This window comes from Bufo gargarizans, unplaced genomic scaffold, assembly GCF_014858855.1.
Source record: "Bufo gargarizans isolate SCDJY-AF-19 unplaced genomic scaffold, ASM1485885v1 original_scaffold_2222_pilon, whole genome shotgun sequence".
Classification (NCBI taxonomy): Eukaryota; Metazoa; Chordata; class Amphibia; order Anura; family Bufonidae; genus Bufo; species Bufo gargarizans.
Genome location: NW_025334698.1, coordinates 181945 through 197864, shown reverse-complemented (window position 1 = coordinate 197864; position 15920 = coordinate 181945). Strand labels below are relative to the sequence as shown.

Here is a 15920-nt window from a genome sequence, read left to right as displayed (position 1 = left end):
GATCTAGGGACCATTCCCCCTGCCGAACACAATGCCTGCTTAGAAAGTCTGCCTTCACATTCTCCTTTCCTTTTAAGTGTACCGCCCTGATCGATGGAAGGAAATCCTCTGCTATCTCGAAAATCTCCCTGGTGAGGGACATTAGATCTAGCGATCTCGTCCCCCCCTGACGATTGATATAGGCTACTGCCGTCATGTTGTCGGAGTAGATTAAGACGTTTCTGCCTTTTAAAAGGTGGAGGCACTTCCTCAAGGCCATGAGGATCGCCAGGAGTTCCTTGAAGTTGTGAGATTTGGGAACTATCTCCTGATCCCACTGTCCCTGCAGAAGTAGAGATTCTGTGTGAGCTCCCCACCCCCAAGGACTTGCGTCTGTAGTCAGAGAGAGAGGATCCTGCCTTGACCAAGGGACCCCTCTCTGAAGGTTGGAAGGCTCTGTCCACCACTCTAAATCTTTTATTGTACGAGTTGACAGGTAGAAGAGGGAATCCAAGGATAGGGGATCTTTGTCCCAAGCTCCCAGGATCTGCAGCTGAAGAGACCTCGAGTGAAAGTGGGCCCATTCCACCCCCGGAATTGCGGCCGTCATTAGGCCCAGAACTGACATGGCGTCTCTTAGAGAGATAGAACGGCGAGTCACAATGTCCTGAACTCTGGAGACTAACAGAGAAACCTTCCGCGTCGGGAGAAAACACCTCTGCTTCTGGGAGTCCAGGAGCAGCCCCAGAAAGGTGCATATCTGACTTGGTACGAGATTGGATTTCTGGAGATTTAACTCCCAACCCAACTTTACCAGCACCTCCCTGACCCAGGCAATCCCCTCGGATAATTGTCCCGGTGTCTGAGAGAGAAGGAGGAAATCGTCTAGATAGGGGATGACAATCAGATCCTTCTCCCTCAGATGAGCCATCATCTCTGCTACAATCTTTGTAAAAAGTCTGGGTGCCTGAGATAACCCAAACGGCAGGGCCCGAAACTGAACGTGCAGGAGTCTGTCCGGGAACTGAACTGCTACTCTCAGATACTTCTGGTGACTGGGATGGATTGGGACGTGGTAATAAGCGTCCCTGAGGTCCAGGGTCGCCATGTAGCAGCCTAGGAATAAATTTGGAATTATGGAACTGATAGTCTCCATACGAAACCTCTCGTACACCAGGTATTTGTTGAGCAGCTTCAGATTTATTATGGTTCGGAAGGTGCCATTCGGTTTCTTTACCAGAAAAAGTGTTGAATAATAGCCCCTCTCCCTCTCTTGAGCTGGAACCTCCTGCAGGACCCTTTTCTCTAGTAAATCTGCCACTTCCAGACGCAATGCTTCTAGCTTCTCTGGGCTGGAGCGATAGTCCGTCAAAACGAACCTTTCTGGAGGAGTTCTCAGGAAGTTCAGGCAATAGCCCTGTGAAATGATTGAGAGGATCCAGGGGCTGTTTGAGATCTTCCGCCACTGATCTGCGAAGAGGGAGAGACGACCTCCAACCGGGCATCTGGCGTCATTGCGGAGGCTTCTTAGAGGCCTCTCCACCTGAAAAAAGAAACCCTTTGCCCCTTCTGGGCGCATTACTAGACTGCCTGGGAGTTTCTCTTCTCTTAAAGTTAAATCTGGCCGACTGAGAACGAAAGGGCTTCTTAGGAGGCTGCTGATGAATAGAAGGGAAACCTTTCTTTCTGTCAGAGGCCTTTTCCAGTAGATCATCCAACGTGGGCCCGAAGAGAAATTCACCCTGACAGGGGATAGCACACAATTTTGCCTTCGACCCCGCATCTCCCTTCCAGTCTTTTAGCCAAATCGCCCGACGGGCGGAATTTGAAAGAGCTGCGGCTCTTGCTGACAGCTTCAGGGAGTCCACTGAGGCATCCGCCAGGAAGTCAATTGCACTGTACAGAGTTGGAAATGACGAGAGGAGCTGTTCCGTGGGCGCCCCTTTCTTCATCTGCTCCTCCATCTCCTTCATCCAGACCTTTAAGGACCTGGCCACAGAAGTGGCGGCTATAGCGGGTCTAAAAGAACCAGCCGTCGCCTCCCAGTTCTTTTTTAAATAGACCTCTGCTCTTCTGTCCATAGCATCTTTAAGAGTTCCGGCATCTTCAAACGGGAGGGCTGCCCTCTTAGAGATCTTTGCTACCGGAGCATCCAACTTTGGGGCTCTATCCCAATCAGCAGAGGCTTTGTCCTCAAAGGGATACTTCCTCTTTAAGGCAGAAGGCACAAAAAATTTTCTGTCCGGCCTGCTCCATTCATTCTTAATAACCGAAGTTACATTCTCGTGTACATCAAAACATTTTAATCTTCTGGGACCTAGGCCTTCGAACATGGAATCCCTCATAGACTGGGGTTCTGCTTGATCATCAAGCCCCATAGTAGCCCTGACAATCCCGACTAGAGCATTAATGTTCTCTGGGAGGAACAAGGGTTTCCCCGCCAGCTGCTCGTCCTGTGAATGATCCGAGGATGGAAGTTCTCCCTCCTCCTCTAACCCGGATAACAGCTCCTGATCGCTTGAAGCGGGAATAGAGACCGCGGCGGAAGTACTAGGGCGATCTTCAAGCAGATTACTCAAGGATTCTTTAACTGTTTCTCTGACTTCATCCTTGATAATCCTCTTTAGGCTTGATAAGAGAGAGGGGGCCTCATCCTCCAATAATTTGCCAACGCAGGCCTGACATGCAGGTTTGCCCCAACCGGACGGTAGCTTCCTCTTGCAAATAGCACAGCCCCGCTCCTTGGATCTTGACCCCCTTTTCTCTTTAGAAGTCTAAACACATAAAGCAAAGACAACCATCAGGTACTGAGATAAATGGAAAATGCAGGGCATTCGCCCCTCTTACCCCCACCGGTACCGAGGATTCGTTGGTGGTTTCAGTGGGTTCTGCGCGCTGTGTGGGCTCCATTTTCTGCCACTGGCTCTCATCTATGGAGTTCACTGCAGGCCAAAACACCAGCCTGCAGTGAGAGCTGGCTGGTTTTTGAACTTGCCGGGCGCGCGCCGGCACCCTCCCCTTCCGGTCCAAGGCCCGCCTCCTCCCACTGCCAAAAACCGGAAGCCCAGATCCGGCGCCCATCGATGACGTCAGCGCCGGGCCGACCTACCCGGAAATAATCGCGTCGCGCGTGCGCGCGAACGCCAGCGGCAGCCGAACATACAGCACGGCCGCAGAGGTTCGCCAGGCCGGGGACACCGAAGCAGCCCCGACGGGGGAGTGACCGGACGAGAGGGAGTTCAAAGAGGCCAGACTTCAGCAGCGGCTTCCGAGGAAGACTTACGCCGCTCGGGTAGGCCCTCCTCCTACGGGTATCAACCAAGGGGCTCCCGCAGCTCTGCTCTTCACTGCTGTGCATCCACCCTGTCCCTTAGGACAGGAAACAGAACTGGCATGATGGGGGTTGTACCTCCCTTTTTGAAGAGGCTGTGCTTCCTGTTTCCTGTCCTGAGGAAGGGGGCGGATGCTATCCATGGGTGCTGTCATAGGCGAGGGGGGAAAAATAAATAAAAATTAACTCACCTCCTCCAGGACCTGTCAAAGGACCTGTGGTGACATCACTGTGGTCATCACATGGTACATCATATGATCCATCACCATGGTAATGGACCATGTGATTAGCTCAGTGATGTCACCACAGGTCCTGAAGATAGAATAGGAGACCGGCAGCTACGCGATCAACTGGAGGAGGTGAGTTCATTTTTATTTATTTTTTTAACCCTCATTGGCACTTCCCACTGCGCCACCAATGTTTATTATACTGGGGGGGGGGTGCACAAAATGTTTATTATACTGGGGGGGGGGGGGGGGGGGGGGGGCGCACTCAATGTTAATACAAATACAGGAGGCGGGTGCCGGAATGAAATAGCCGGCACCCGACCTCTATGATAGGGGGCTGCGATCAGTGGCAGTTAACCCCTCAGGTGCCGCTCCCTGTCATAGAGGTCGGGTGCCGGCTATTTGATTCCGGCACCCGCCTCCTGTATTTGTATTACAGGTCAGTTTTCTTCATTGGTGGCGCAGTGGCCACAGCCCCTCCCCTCCTCCTCCCATCCCTCTTCTCATTGGCGGAGGCAGCGGCAGCAGCAGCACAGGGGGAGGGAGAGAGCCCCCCCCCCCTGCCTCTATGGAAGCGCCGGCCCTGCCTAAAGTTAGTTAGTCAAGGAGAACTCCGGCGGCCGGCGGGTGACACCCCATCAGACTGGTGTCACCCGGTGCGGCCCGCACCCCCCTCGCAACGCCACTGCTTTGTTATGTATGTCCTTTTGTGTGTTATGAGACATGTCTGATAATAGACATGGCTGACTACGTTATGTATAACTGGAAAAAAAACTGGTAAAAATCATTGAAACTAAAACACATTGCGTCCAGAAGCAAGTGCGGGATGCAGTGCGTTTTTCACTGATGGTTGCTAGGAGAAGAAAAAAAATAAAGAAGAATTTCACCGTAAATGTCCATTTTTAATAGCATTACTCTTACAATGTATCATGCACAGCTCCGCGGAGAGAACCTAATGGCACTTTTTATTAAGATTGAATCCCTTTAAATGAACCTTTATTTAACGTCCTGGTTTGGAGCAGCAGCGATTGAAGGTCCTGGAAATCTCACGTCACATAAAGTCGTCACTTTCCCTTCAAAAAGTAGGTCGGCAGTAAAGCAGATGCCGCCCCTGTACCCTGTAAAATCACATTTAGGCTACTTTCACACTGGCGTTTTGGCTTTCCGTTTCTGAGATCCGTTCAGGGCTCTCACAAGCGGTCCAAAACGGATCAGTTTTGCCCTTAACGCATTCTGAATGAAAAAGGATCCGCTCCGAATGCGTCAGTTTGCCTCCGATCAGTCTCCGTTCTGCTCTGGAGGCTGCCTGCAGCGTTTTGTTGTCCATCTGATGAAACTGAGCCAAACGGATCCGTCCTAGCACACAATGTAAGTCAATGGGGACGGATCCGTTTTCTATGACACAATCTGGCACAATAGAAGACGGATCCGTCCCCCATTGACTTTCAATGGTGTTCAAGATGGATCTGAGTTGGCCATGTTAAAGATAATACAAACGGATCCGTTCTGAACGGATGCAGACGGTTGTATTATCTGAACGGATCCGCACCAAACGCGAGTGTGAAAGTAGCCTGAAACGCAATATTCCCTTGTGTGACCTCAAAGGTCAATATCCCAACATAATACAAAAAGTAGTTATAACTAAATTTGTTATTAAATGTCCATTATAAAATAAAAAATAAATCAATAATTAACTACAATGTCACACTGGAGGCTCATCCAACAGTGAAATGGTTAAATAAAAAGAGGTAATGGGGGTCATTTACACCGGTCTTTGATTCCCTCTTGCGCAGCGTTAGTAAGTGACCCCCCCAAATGTTTTCTAGAAGATCAGCTGCATGAACTGTGAGGAAGATGGGGGGCTGGAAACATGGAGAATGCCCGATCCTGTCAAGGGTTGGCGTTCCTCTTGTCTGAACGCAGCAGCGGTTCCCTTTCTCCCACCATGGAGTCTCTAGCACCTTTCCCCCTGAACACGAAGGACTGGAAAATTATCTGCTTAGGAGTCAAGAAAATAATTGTGAAAAATTCTTAAATGTGAACTTTTTGGCCTTTTCTTAATTTTGTATTACTAAATAATTTCTGTTGCTGCCACTAGAGGGCGATCTATATGCTCCTCCTATATAGATCAACAGACTATACCAGGGGTAGGCAACCTCTGGCGCTCCAGCTGTTGTGAAACTACAACTCCCAGCAAGCATACGTGCTCCGCTCTTCTCAGAACTTCAAAAGAAATGAATGGAACATGCTGGGAATTGTAGTTTCACAACAGCAGGCGTGCCGAAGGTTGCTGATCCCTGGGATATACAGTATATATATATATCTCTATTTTGTGCACAAGATAATATGCACTTGTCACCAGAATCTAGCTCGATCCGTGTAGAAATCAGCCTTTTTAACATATGCAAATTAGCCTCTTGGTGCAAATGTTTGCACTGGCATTGCACCCGAGACGCCGCTCCTTGCGATTCCCTGCCACGCCCCCACCACTTCAATTGTCCGCACACGCAGTACAGTCCAGAAGCTCAAGTGAAACTTCGGGGGCCAGGTGCGATTGTGCCTTCCCTGCCCGGCCCTATCTGTGGGGGTGCGACAGGGAATGAAAAGGAATGGAGCCTCAGGTGCAACGGCAATGGCTTTGTTGCACCAAGAAGCTAATTTACAAATATAAAAAAAAAGAATGATTTCTACAAACTGGGGGCACGAATCGCCCCACGACCAACACCATTAGGTTCTGGTGACAAGCGCACATCTCGCGTGTATAATGGATAGACATCATGTTACGTGGTGAGAGATTACAATAACCAGTCAGGTTACCGCAATACAACTGAACGGAATCCTCTAGTAGCGGCCATGTTTCCAGCGCAGCGCCGACACACAGGTCAGGGGACCTTATTCTTATTAAGCTATAGGACATCAGTGCTTACGGTATTACTAGCTACATGTATGTTTTGTTCCTAGCACATGTGCAGCTGGTAATATAAACTGGCCAACCCCTTTAAGACAAACATCATGTAATAGTTGGGGGGGGGGGGGGCTCTTAGTTGGTCATTTTCTGTAATGCCATACGGTATTGTGTAATGCCATAAGAGTCTGCTAAGTGGCCTCCAGACTTACATAACCCTAGTGGCGTTGCCTTCTCCCACTCCCGATGCCCATGGGTAGCAGTGTAAAAAGCTGCTGGCGTCCATAGATTCTCCAAGCTGGCGCCTCTTCCTCCTGCGCAAGTGCAGGTACAGGATATCCAGGGAAGAAATTAACATCCTGCATTTGCACCTGCGCTGACAGCTTTAAGCACTTGCGCAGTAGAAGACAGAGGTGTAAGACTTTCAGTAGGGAGTATGGTATTACTGAAAGTTAGGTACAAGGCAGCCAACCCCTTTAAGTTACCCCTCTAGGGCTTTGTACTGAAGAAACGCTGCACAGGTAAAGGCCACAAGTCTTCACTGCCACTACAAGATGGAGGCATCTAGGTTGGCACTTGTGGTCAGGACCTCGGGGAGCTGCCCAGAGCCCACACAGTGAAGGATACAATCATGTCCAGGCTCATGACGCCCAGGCTCCCGATCAGCCACGGAAGGTGATGCTCAATGTAGTTGACTTCAGACTGGCCCTGGTCTGGGTTCTTCAGGAGGATGCTGAGGCCGTAGGTCAGGTTGCCCAGTATGACCATGACAAAGAGGACCACCGCCAGTCCTTCAGTAGATCTTCTCCGGAACTGCAAAGACCAGAAAGGCAAGTGACAGGGTTCTGCTTATGAATTAATTATTACAGTAAAACTCCCACAAAAATGTTTATTTTCTGACCTGTTAAAAAGATACATGATGTAAACTATAGTAAAGGTAATCTTCTTACCAGTGACTGTATTTGTGAGTTATCCCCTCCCTTCTGATCCTCAGCTGTCTCATGTGACCAGCACTCTGACTTTCCAAATAACACAGCATCTTATGTGTGGACAGGAAGCCAGTCTCTCTGTGTATTCCTATGGGAGCCTTAATGTCAGTCTCATAGGAATGAATAGAGAAGTAACTTCCTGTCCTGTGTCAGTTGGAGATCAGAGTGCTGGTCACATGACACAGCTGAGGAGCAGAAGGGAGGTTATAACTCACAAATACAGTCACTGCTAAGAAGATTACCTTCCCTTCAGATTACATCATGTACCTTTCTAACAGGTCAGTTAAAAAAATAAAATATTTTGTGGGAGTTGTACTATAATGTCTAAGGAAAATTTCTGGAACTTTACAATATACTTTGTTTCAATTTCTCATCATTTTCAAGATCTCCGTTTCCTGTCTGCAAATAGAAAGACTCCTGTTTCTAGTTAGAGACTGAAAACCCTGTACAGATCTAATACAGCGCAAGTCTGATTCCGTTATATCCAGGGTCAACAATCTTCTATGACCCAACGCCAGCAAGCGGAGATCTTAATAAGCGGAAGACTCGTTCATTATCCAAAGGATTATTCTTTATGTTAATCCATGTGATGGTGAGATTCTCCCAGAATGCACCTGTAGCCAACCCTCTGCCTTCAGACATGCGCCCCCCTATGGAAGGGCAGAGTGCTTACATTAGTGATGATCTGAGGGACCCGAGAGCAGAGGTAGAACAGGGATGAGATGGACCCGATCACACATCCGACGATCTCCTGGGTGCTGAAAGGCTGAAATATACAAATATGGACACATTCATTTTTCAAAGGAGCTTTTTACACCAATTTTGATGAATCTCAGCGATTGCTGCAGCCATTAAACTGTACACAGGAATCCACAAGAGCTTTATATCGACTGTGCTCAGCCTTATGCTAAATCATTCTTAGCAATGTCCCACAATCTCTGCTTGGTGTCAGTGAACAGGAAACAAGTGTGTATTCGTTCACTGACAGCAAGCAAGGATCCTAAACACATCGAGGAACGGAGACACTAGAGAGCTGCAGAACTTTATAGAAAGACTAAGCCCTTTACACGACGTACATGTAAGATCCCAGCAGTTTAACCCCTTAGAGTCGACCGCAGCATCTGAGTGGTTGGAAAGAGGGGTCCCCCCCTATGAGGATGTCGGGCTCCCAGGCCTGACATCTTATGGATTCCAGATGCAAAGTGTAGTAATAGGATAAGGCAGTGCAATAAAGAAGTTTTCATGTGTACTGTACAATCACAGTGCCCAAGAGGGAGTAAAAAAGAAATATCTAAATTAAATGGTGCCATTAAGGGCTCATGCACACAAACGTGCGTGCCCCGTGACTGTATAGCCGCCCGCAAACAGCGACTCCGCAATATAAGGGCACCGGCCGTGTGCGCACTGTATCACGGATCGGACCCATTCACTTGAATGGGTCTGCAATCCGCAAGATATGGATCGGTGGGGACCAGAGGCACAGAGGGAGGCCCACAGAAGGACTACGAAGCGCTTCTGTGAGATTTCGGTCCGTGCCTCCGCAATTGTTGTATTTTTTTTTTTAAATATACAATAAAAAACCCACATATGGCGGACGGAGACGTAGATAAATATGGAAGCAATGAAAATGTCACTGCCAAAATGAGATTGGTCATTAAAGGGCATCTGTCAGCAGTTTTGTACCTATGACACCGGCTGATCTGTTACATGTGCGCTTGGCAGCTGAAGGCATCTGTGCTGGTCCCATGGTCCATTTGTATTGGTACCCATACTTATTAATGGCCTGTCTTAAAGGGGTATTCCCATCATAGACTAGGATATGCCCCCATTGCCTGATAGGTCGCTGGGACCCGCACCTATACCAAGAACGGAGAGGGGAGCGCTGTGGCTGGAGGACCCCAGATTTCCCGGGGTCCGTCCACCACCAAGCGCTAATCCCCGCCTCTCCCATAGAAGTGAATGGGAGCGCACCGTGCATGCGCGGCCCATGCTCTCATTAATTTCTATGAGGCCGACGGAAATAGCCGAGCCAGGGCGGCCGCGCATGCGCAGTGCGCCCTCCTTCCCATTCGGGGCTTCGTTCTCGATATAGGTGCGGGTCCCAGCGGTGGGACATGCACCTATCAGACAATGGGGGCATATACTAACGATATGCCCCCATTGTCTGAGATGGGAAAACACCTTTAAAGGGATTCTGTCACCTCCCCTCAGCCAAAAAACGATTTAAAAGCAGCCATGCAGCACAGCTTACCTGGATTAGGCTGTGCTCTTTTATCTTGAAATCCGTCCAGCAGTTACTTCAAAAAACGACTTTGATCAATAAGGAAATGCGTCCTGAAGGTGCCCAGAGGGGCGTTTTTTTCTTCTTAGTGAGCCCAGTACCGCCCCTCTTTCAGTGCCCAGCCCGCCTTCCTTGTACTTTCTAACCGCCGCCCCCAGCCTGCCACAGCCTCCCCTCCCTCACGCCGAACGAAGTCTCGCACAGGCGCAGTACCCACTGAGGGCTGCGCCTGTGCGATCATCAGGAGACTGAGGGCGGCAGCTTCATCTTCGTCACTGGGCATGCGCCGAGCCCAGTGACGTCCGATGCTCGCTCTTCCCTCAGTCAGCAGGGAAGAGCGAGCATCGGACGTCACTGGGCTCGGCGCATGCCCAGTGACGAAGATGAAGCTGCCGCCCTCAGTCTCCTGATGATCGCACAGGCGCAGCCCTCAGTGGGTACTGCGCCTGTGCGAGACTTCGTTCGGCGTGAGGGAGGGGGAGGAGAGGGAGGGGAGGCTGTGGCAGGCTGGGGGCGGTTAGACAGTACAAGGAAGGCGGGCTGGGCACTGAAAGAGGGGCGGTACTGGGCTCACTAAGAAGAAAAAAACGCCCCTCTGGGCACCTTCAGGACGCATTTCCTTATTGATCAAAGTCGTTTTTTGAAGTAACTGCTGGACGGATTTCAAGATAAAAGAGCACAGCCTAATCCAGGTAAGCTGTGCTGCATGGCTGCTTTTAAATCGTTTTTTGGCTGAGGGGAGGTGACAGAATCCCTTTAAGGATAGGCCATCAATATGAGATCGGTGGGGGTCAGACTCTGGGAGAACCCCTTTAAGGTCTATTAACTTACAGATGGCTAGACACCAGCCCTTTAAGCGAGTATCTAGCTCAGGGGTCAGCATGCTCCATTCACGTCTATGGGAGTTCCAAGAACAGCCAAGCAAGTGTGCATTCTGGGAGTTGTAGTTTCACCACAGCTGAAGTGCCGAAGATTGCTCATCCCCAATCTAGTTTTAACAAGCACTCACCTCGCTGTCCGAGTCATCTGTGGCGAGCAGACGTCTGGTGCCCACTATGGTGGCGTCGTCTGCCGCAGCCGGACCACCCATCAAAGGCAGCAAAGCAGCAGAACCGAACAGAGCGAATCCACAGACTGCGTTTATCCTGACAGCCGCTGTGAATGGAGGAAGGAGGGCGAGTCATTATATCACAGGACGCAGCGGTATCACCAGGTGACGCCAACTGAGGGCAATTCAGGTGAAACTTGCCCTCTGGCCCCCTGTGTATAGCCCGAGAGCCGCCCCCTCCTCCGTGTCCACTTACTGCTCAGGTCCTGGTTCCGGTACTTGTAGTACACATACAGAGAACACATGAAGAGGTCAACCAACACGTAATAAACCGCCGTGTACGTCTGCAAAAGAGAAGGGGACATGGTGACGTTGCGGACAGGTCACACGGTCATGTGGTTATATCGAAGAATAGAGGGCACTCACCTGTATGGGCAGCTGATGGGACAGGAACGCCCCCACAAAGTTACAGGAGTCCCCGGCCAGCCACCCCAAGAGGAACCAGACGGACAGCGCCCGGTCCATGTTCCCCGTCTTACAGGATTTGTACACTTGTCTGAGAAAAAGAAGACACAGAATCATGAGCGACAACCGCCATCACAGTGCCTATAGGGACGGGGGGTCACCCAGCTTTCCAAAGACCCGGAGTGACATGGATTGATGTATGACGCCACTATGGGTGACACACGGGCAGGTGGGAACAGCAGCGGAAGCTTTAGCACAATGCTTTCCTATTACACCGTGTGTCAGTCTTCACCGTAGTACTGGTATAGTGTTCATGAAGCAGGAGGCTCAGGCTGAGCAGCTGCTTCAGTGCAGGGAGACTTCTGGAAAGAATGTGTAAGAGGTTACAGTGTGCACGGGACGTCTGTGGTCGGGGAATCGTCACATCAGCACCTGAGTCAGCCACGTCCTCGGCACGAACCCAACATCCTGTATCTGCTCCCCGCATGAGGGAAGTCCTGACTCTGCGACCACTAAACGTCTACTCACGGGAAGGTGGAAGCTACGAAACACAAGATGGAGACGAGGCCCAGGCAGACGCTGGCGAGATCCCGGCCGTCCGCCGCGCACTCATTGAACACGTTCCACACCCAGGCCGTACCATTGAGGCAGTCGGAAAAGTTCTTTGGTGGAGAAGGAGCGTCCAGGCTCCAGGAGTAGTGCTGTGCCCACATGCTGAAGGCCTGAAAAGAAAAAATCTTATATATAATCACTGCAAACCTACTCCAGTCACACCCAGAGCTGCAATCACAATTCTGCTGGTATCCTGTTAGTTCACAGTCTGCAGGACCTTCCAAGTCACTGCTGCTCCCTGCAGCAAGCAGGACTGTGGTTCTGCAGATTACGCAAGAGCAGAATTATGAATGCAGCTTTAGTTGTGACTGGAGTAACAGTATACACGTGAGGTGTGCCGTCATACATGAAACATGTTACGACATCCATTATACATTCCAAAGTGATGGCAGGAATGTGCGGGAGCTCGTCCGGCCTGTTCACAGTCATCAGTACCTGCTCCAGTATATGAAGATGATCAGGGGCCCCTGTGTTATAATGTATCTGTATATCATCAGTCAGGGGCCCCTGTGTTATAATGTATCTGTATATCATCAGTCAGGGGCCCCTATGTTATAATGTATCTGTATATCATCAGTCAGGGGCTCCTGTGTTATAATGTATCTGTATATCATCAGTCAGGGGCTCCTGTGTTATAATGTATCTGTATATCATCAGTCAGGGGCCCCTGTGTTATAATGTATCTGTATATCATCAGTCAGGGGCCCCTGTGTTATAATGTATCTGTATATCATCAGTCAGGGGCCCCTGTGTTATAATGGATCTGTTTATCATCAGTCAGGGGCCCCTGTGTTATAATGTATCTGTATATTATCAGTCAGGGGCCCCTGTGTTATAATGTATCTGTATATCATCAGTCAGGGGCCCCTGTGTTATAATGTATCTGTATATCATCAGTCAGGGGCCCCTGTGTTATAATGTATCTGAATATCATCAGTCAGGGGCCCCTGTGTTATAATGTATCTGTATATCATCAGTCAGGGGGCCCCTGTGTTATAATGTATCTGTATATCATCAGTCAGGGGGCCCCTGTGTTATAATGTATCTGTATATCATCAGTCAGGGGGCCCCTGTGTTATAATGTATCAGTATATTATCAGTCAGGGGCCCCTGTGTTCTAATGTATCTGTATATCATCAGTCAGGGGCCCCTGTGTTATAATGTATCTGTATATCATCAGTCAGGGGGCCCCTGTGTTATAATGTATCTGTATATCATCAGTCAGGGGGCCCCTGTGTTATAATGTATCTGTATATCATCAGTCAGGGGGCCCCTGTGTTATAATGTATCTGTATATCATCAGTCAGGGGCCCCTGTGTTATAATGGATCTGTATATCATCAGTCAGGGGCCCCTGTGTTATAATGGATCTGTATATCATCAGTCGGGGGCCCCTGTGTTATAATGGATCTGTATTCTGTATATCATCAGTCAGGGGCCCCTGTGTTATAATGGATCTGTATATCATCAGTCAGGGGCCCCTGTGTTATAATAGATCTGTATATCATCAGTCAGGGGCCCCTGTGTTATAATGTATCTGTATATCATCAGTCAGGGGCCCCTGTGTTATAATAGATCTGTATATCATCAGTCAGGGGCCCCTGTGTTATAATAGATCTGTATACCATCAGTCAGGGGCCCCTGTGTTATTATGGATCTGTATATCATCAGTCAGGGGCCCCTGTGTTATAAATAATGTATCTGTATATCATCAGTCAGGGGCCCCTGTGTTATAATGTATCTGTATATCATCAGTCAGGGGGCCCCTGTGTTATAATGGATCTGTATATCATCAGTCAGGGGCCCCTGTGTTATCTGTGTACTGTCGGGGCCCCCTCCCCTGTACTCACCGCTCTCTCCAGCCTCCTCACACCGCCTGCCGTTGTTTTCTCCACTACCCAATTCCTGTCAGGATCTCTACAGCATCACATGACCCGCGGCAGTCACGTGACTCCTCACCTCTCCTGCCCCTGTGACTGAGCCGCCGTGTGTACGGAGACCTAAAGCCGGGGGGAAGTATAAAACCCGCAGTGCGTTTCCTCGGGGCAGCACCACTTCTGCAGGTCCTGGGGCCCTGTATAATCTACAGCAGGGGGTGGGGGGTGGGTATGAGACAGGTTAAAGGGGAGAAAAAAATAAAAGGCATGAAAATATTATTATAATAGCATTATTATTATAGAACTGATAAGGGGCGGCGGTATACTGCGCAATACTAGTGCACTGCGGAGAGTCAAAAAACGTATCGATAGATTGCTGCGTCCAAGAATAAATCTAACACACACGACCGTATGTATTTTGTGGTCCGCAAAACACGGATCAGAAATAAATACGGATGACGTCCATGTTTCATCCGTTTTTATGCAAATCCACTGTAACAGTGCCTGTCCTTAACCACAAAACGGACCAGAATAAAACATGCTCAATTTTTTATTTATTTTTTGCGGAACGCAATGCACACAGAGTCATTTCCGTTTTTTTGGCGGACCCGTTGAATTGAATGGTTCCACATACGGGCTGCAAAAAAAAAAACCGGAATGGACACAGAAAAACAGTTGGTGTGCATGAGCGCTTAGAAATCCAGAAATCAGCGTTTCAGCTCCTCCGCGCCCTCGTTCAGACCATCCGGCGCCAGTGTGCGGAATCCGTGCGTCCGGTGAGCCTCAGGACTGACCCATCTGCTGAAACGGTTTCTGGAGGAATCTGTTGATCCGTTTTTTTTCATGCTGGGCAGTATACCACCATGGACGCAGTTTTGTAGCCTCCGGTGGCCTTTTATGTTTTTTTATCTTTGACCTGTCTTGTAAATATTTCTCCACCTTTTGCTGTCCCTTCTGTATTATGGTTATACTCTGGCTCCCCGGATGAAGCGGCGGGTCGTCCGTGAAACGCGTTGTGGACTCTGTCCTCCTCACTGATGCAGTGACCCTGTACTGATGTCCGCGCCCAGCCCCCGCCTCTACACAGTGTATTCAGAAAGTCTCCAGATCCTTTCAGTTTTTCAGATTTCGTTATGTTTCTCCTTGTGCGGAAAACAAACAAAAAACTCCCTTTTTTTCCATCTTTCTGCGCTCAGTCCTCCATACAGAAAGTGAGAACAGAGTCTTTGCTAATTTATTGAAAAGGAAAAACTATAACCTTGCACTGACAGAAGTATTCACACCCTTTAGGGTGGATTCACACGTCCGCGGAACACGGACCGTGAGATACCGGACTGGCATTGCAGGAACGCACGGCGTCATTGGTTGCTATGACGCCATGAGCTTCGTGCCGCCGCTGCTGTACAGTAATACACTTGTATGATGTATACCAGTGTATTACTGTAGTGCAGCGGCGGCACGAAGCTCATGGCGTCATAGCAACCAATGACGCCGTGCGCTCCTGCAATGCCAGTCCGGTACCTCACGGTCCGTGTTCCATGGATGTGTGAATCCACCCTTACCCAGGACTCAGTTGAAGCCCTTTTGGCAGTGATTTCAGCCTCCAGTCTTCATGGGGATGATGCCACAAGGTCTGCACCCCTGGATTTGGGGGTTTTCTGCCATTCTTCTCTGTAGACCCTCTCAAGCTCTGTCAGGTTGGATGAGGACTGTCGGTGGACAGCCATTTTCAGGTGTCTCCAGAGATGATCGATTGATTGGGTTCAAGTCAAGGCTCTGGCTGGGTGACTCAAGGACATTCACAGAGTTGTCCCTAAGCCGCTCCTGTGTTGTCTTGGTCGTTTTCTTAGGGTCATTTTCTCTTTGGAAGGGGAAACTTCAGCCCAGTCTGAGGTGTTATGGACTATAGATACAAAATGGATACTTGCTTGTTGAGCCAAGATGGCGGCCAGGCATTCAGCCTACACCTATAAACTAGAATCTTACTTTGTGTTTTTATCATGTGTTTCTTTGTGGTTTCCGTTCAGCTCAAGCAAGCAGTTACAAAGAAAGTAGTAACGGTTTCACCCAGGAACAAGGGGGGGGGGGAGTGAGGAGGAATTTCCTCTGGCCGTCAAGGTTACAGAAAAGTAGAGCGTTCATAGCCAATAGAAAATATATACTTTATCTTTCACCCCCCCTCACTCCCTCCTCTCGTGAAAACTATG

General features: G+C 49.4%; 1 protein-coding gene across 1 annotated transcript; it reads right to left on the bottom strand.

The window, feature by feature from the left end:
• Positions 1-5009: 5009 nt before the first annotated feature.
• On the bottom strand, positions 5010-13820 carry LOC122924090 (lysosomal amino acid transporter 1 homolog). Its single transcript, XM_044275013.1, has 8 exons — positions 13687-13820; positions 11754-11947; positions 11187-11316; positions 11017-11104; positions 10722-10867; positions 8105-8197; positions 7070-7255; positions 5010-5532 (listed from the first exon to the last, which is right to left on the bottom strand). Exons 2-8 carry the CDS (start codon positions 11936-11938, stop codon positions 5428-5430), a joined length of 933 nt encoding a protein of 310 aa, XP_044130948.1. The 5' UTR covers positions 11939-11947; positions 13687-13820; the 3' UTR covers positions 5010-5427.
• Between the last annotated feature and the right edge of the window lie 2100 nt (positions 13821-15920).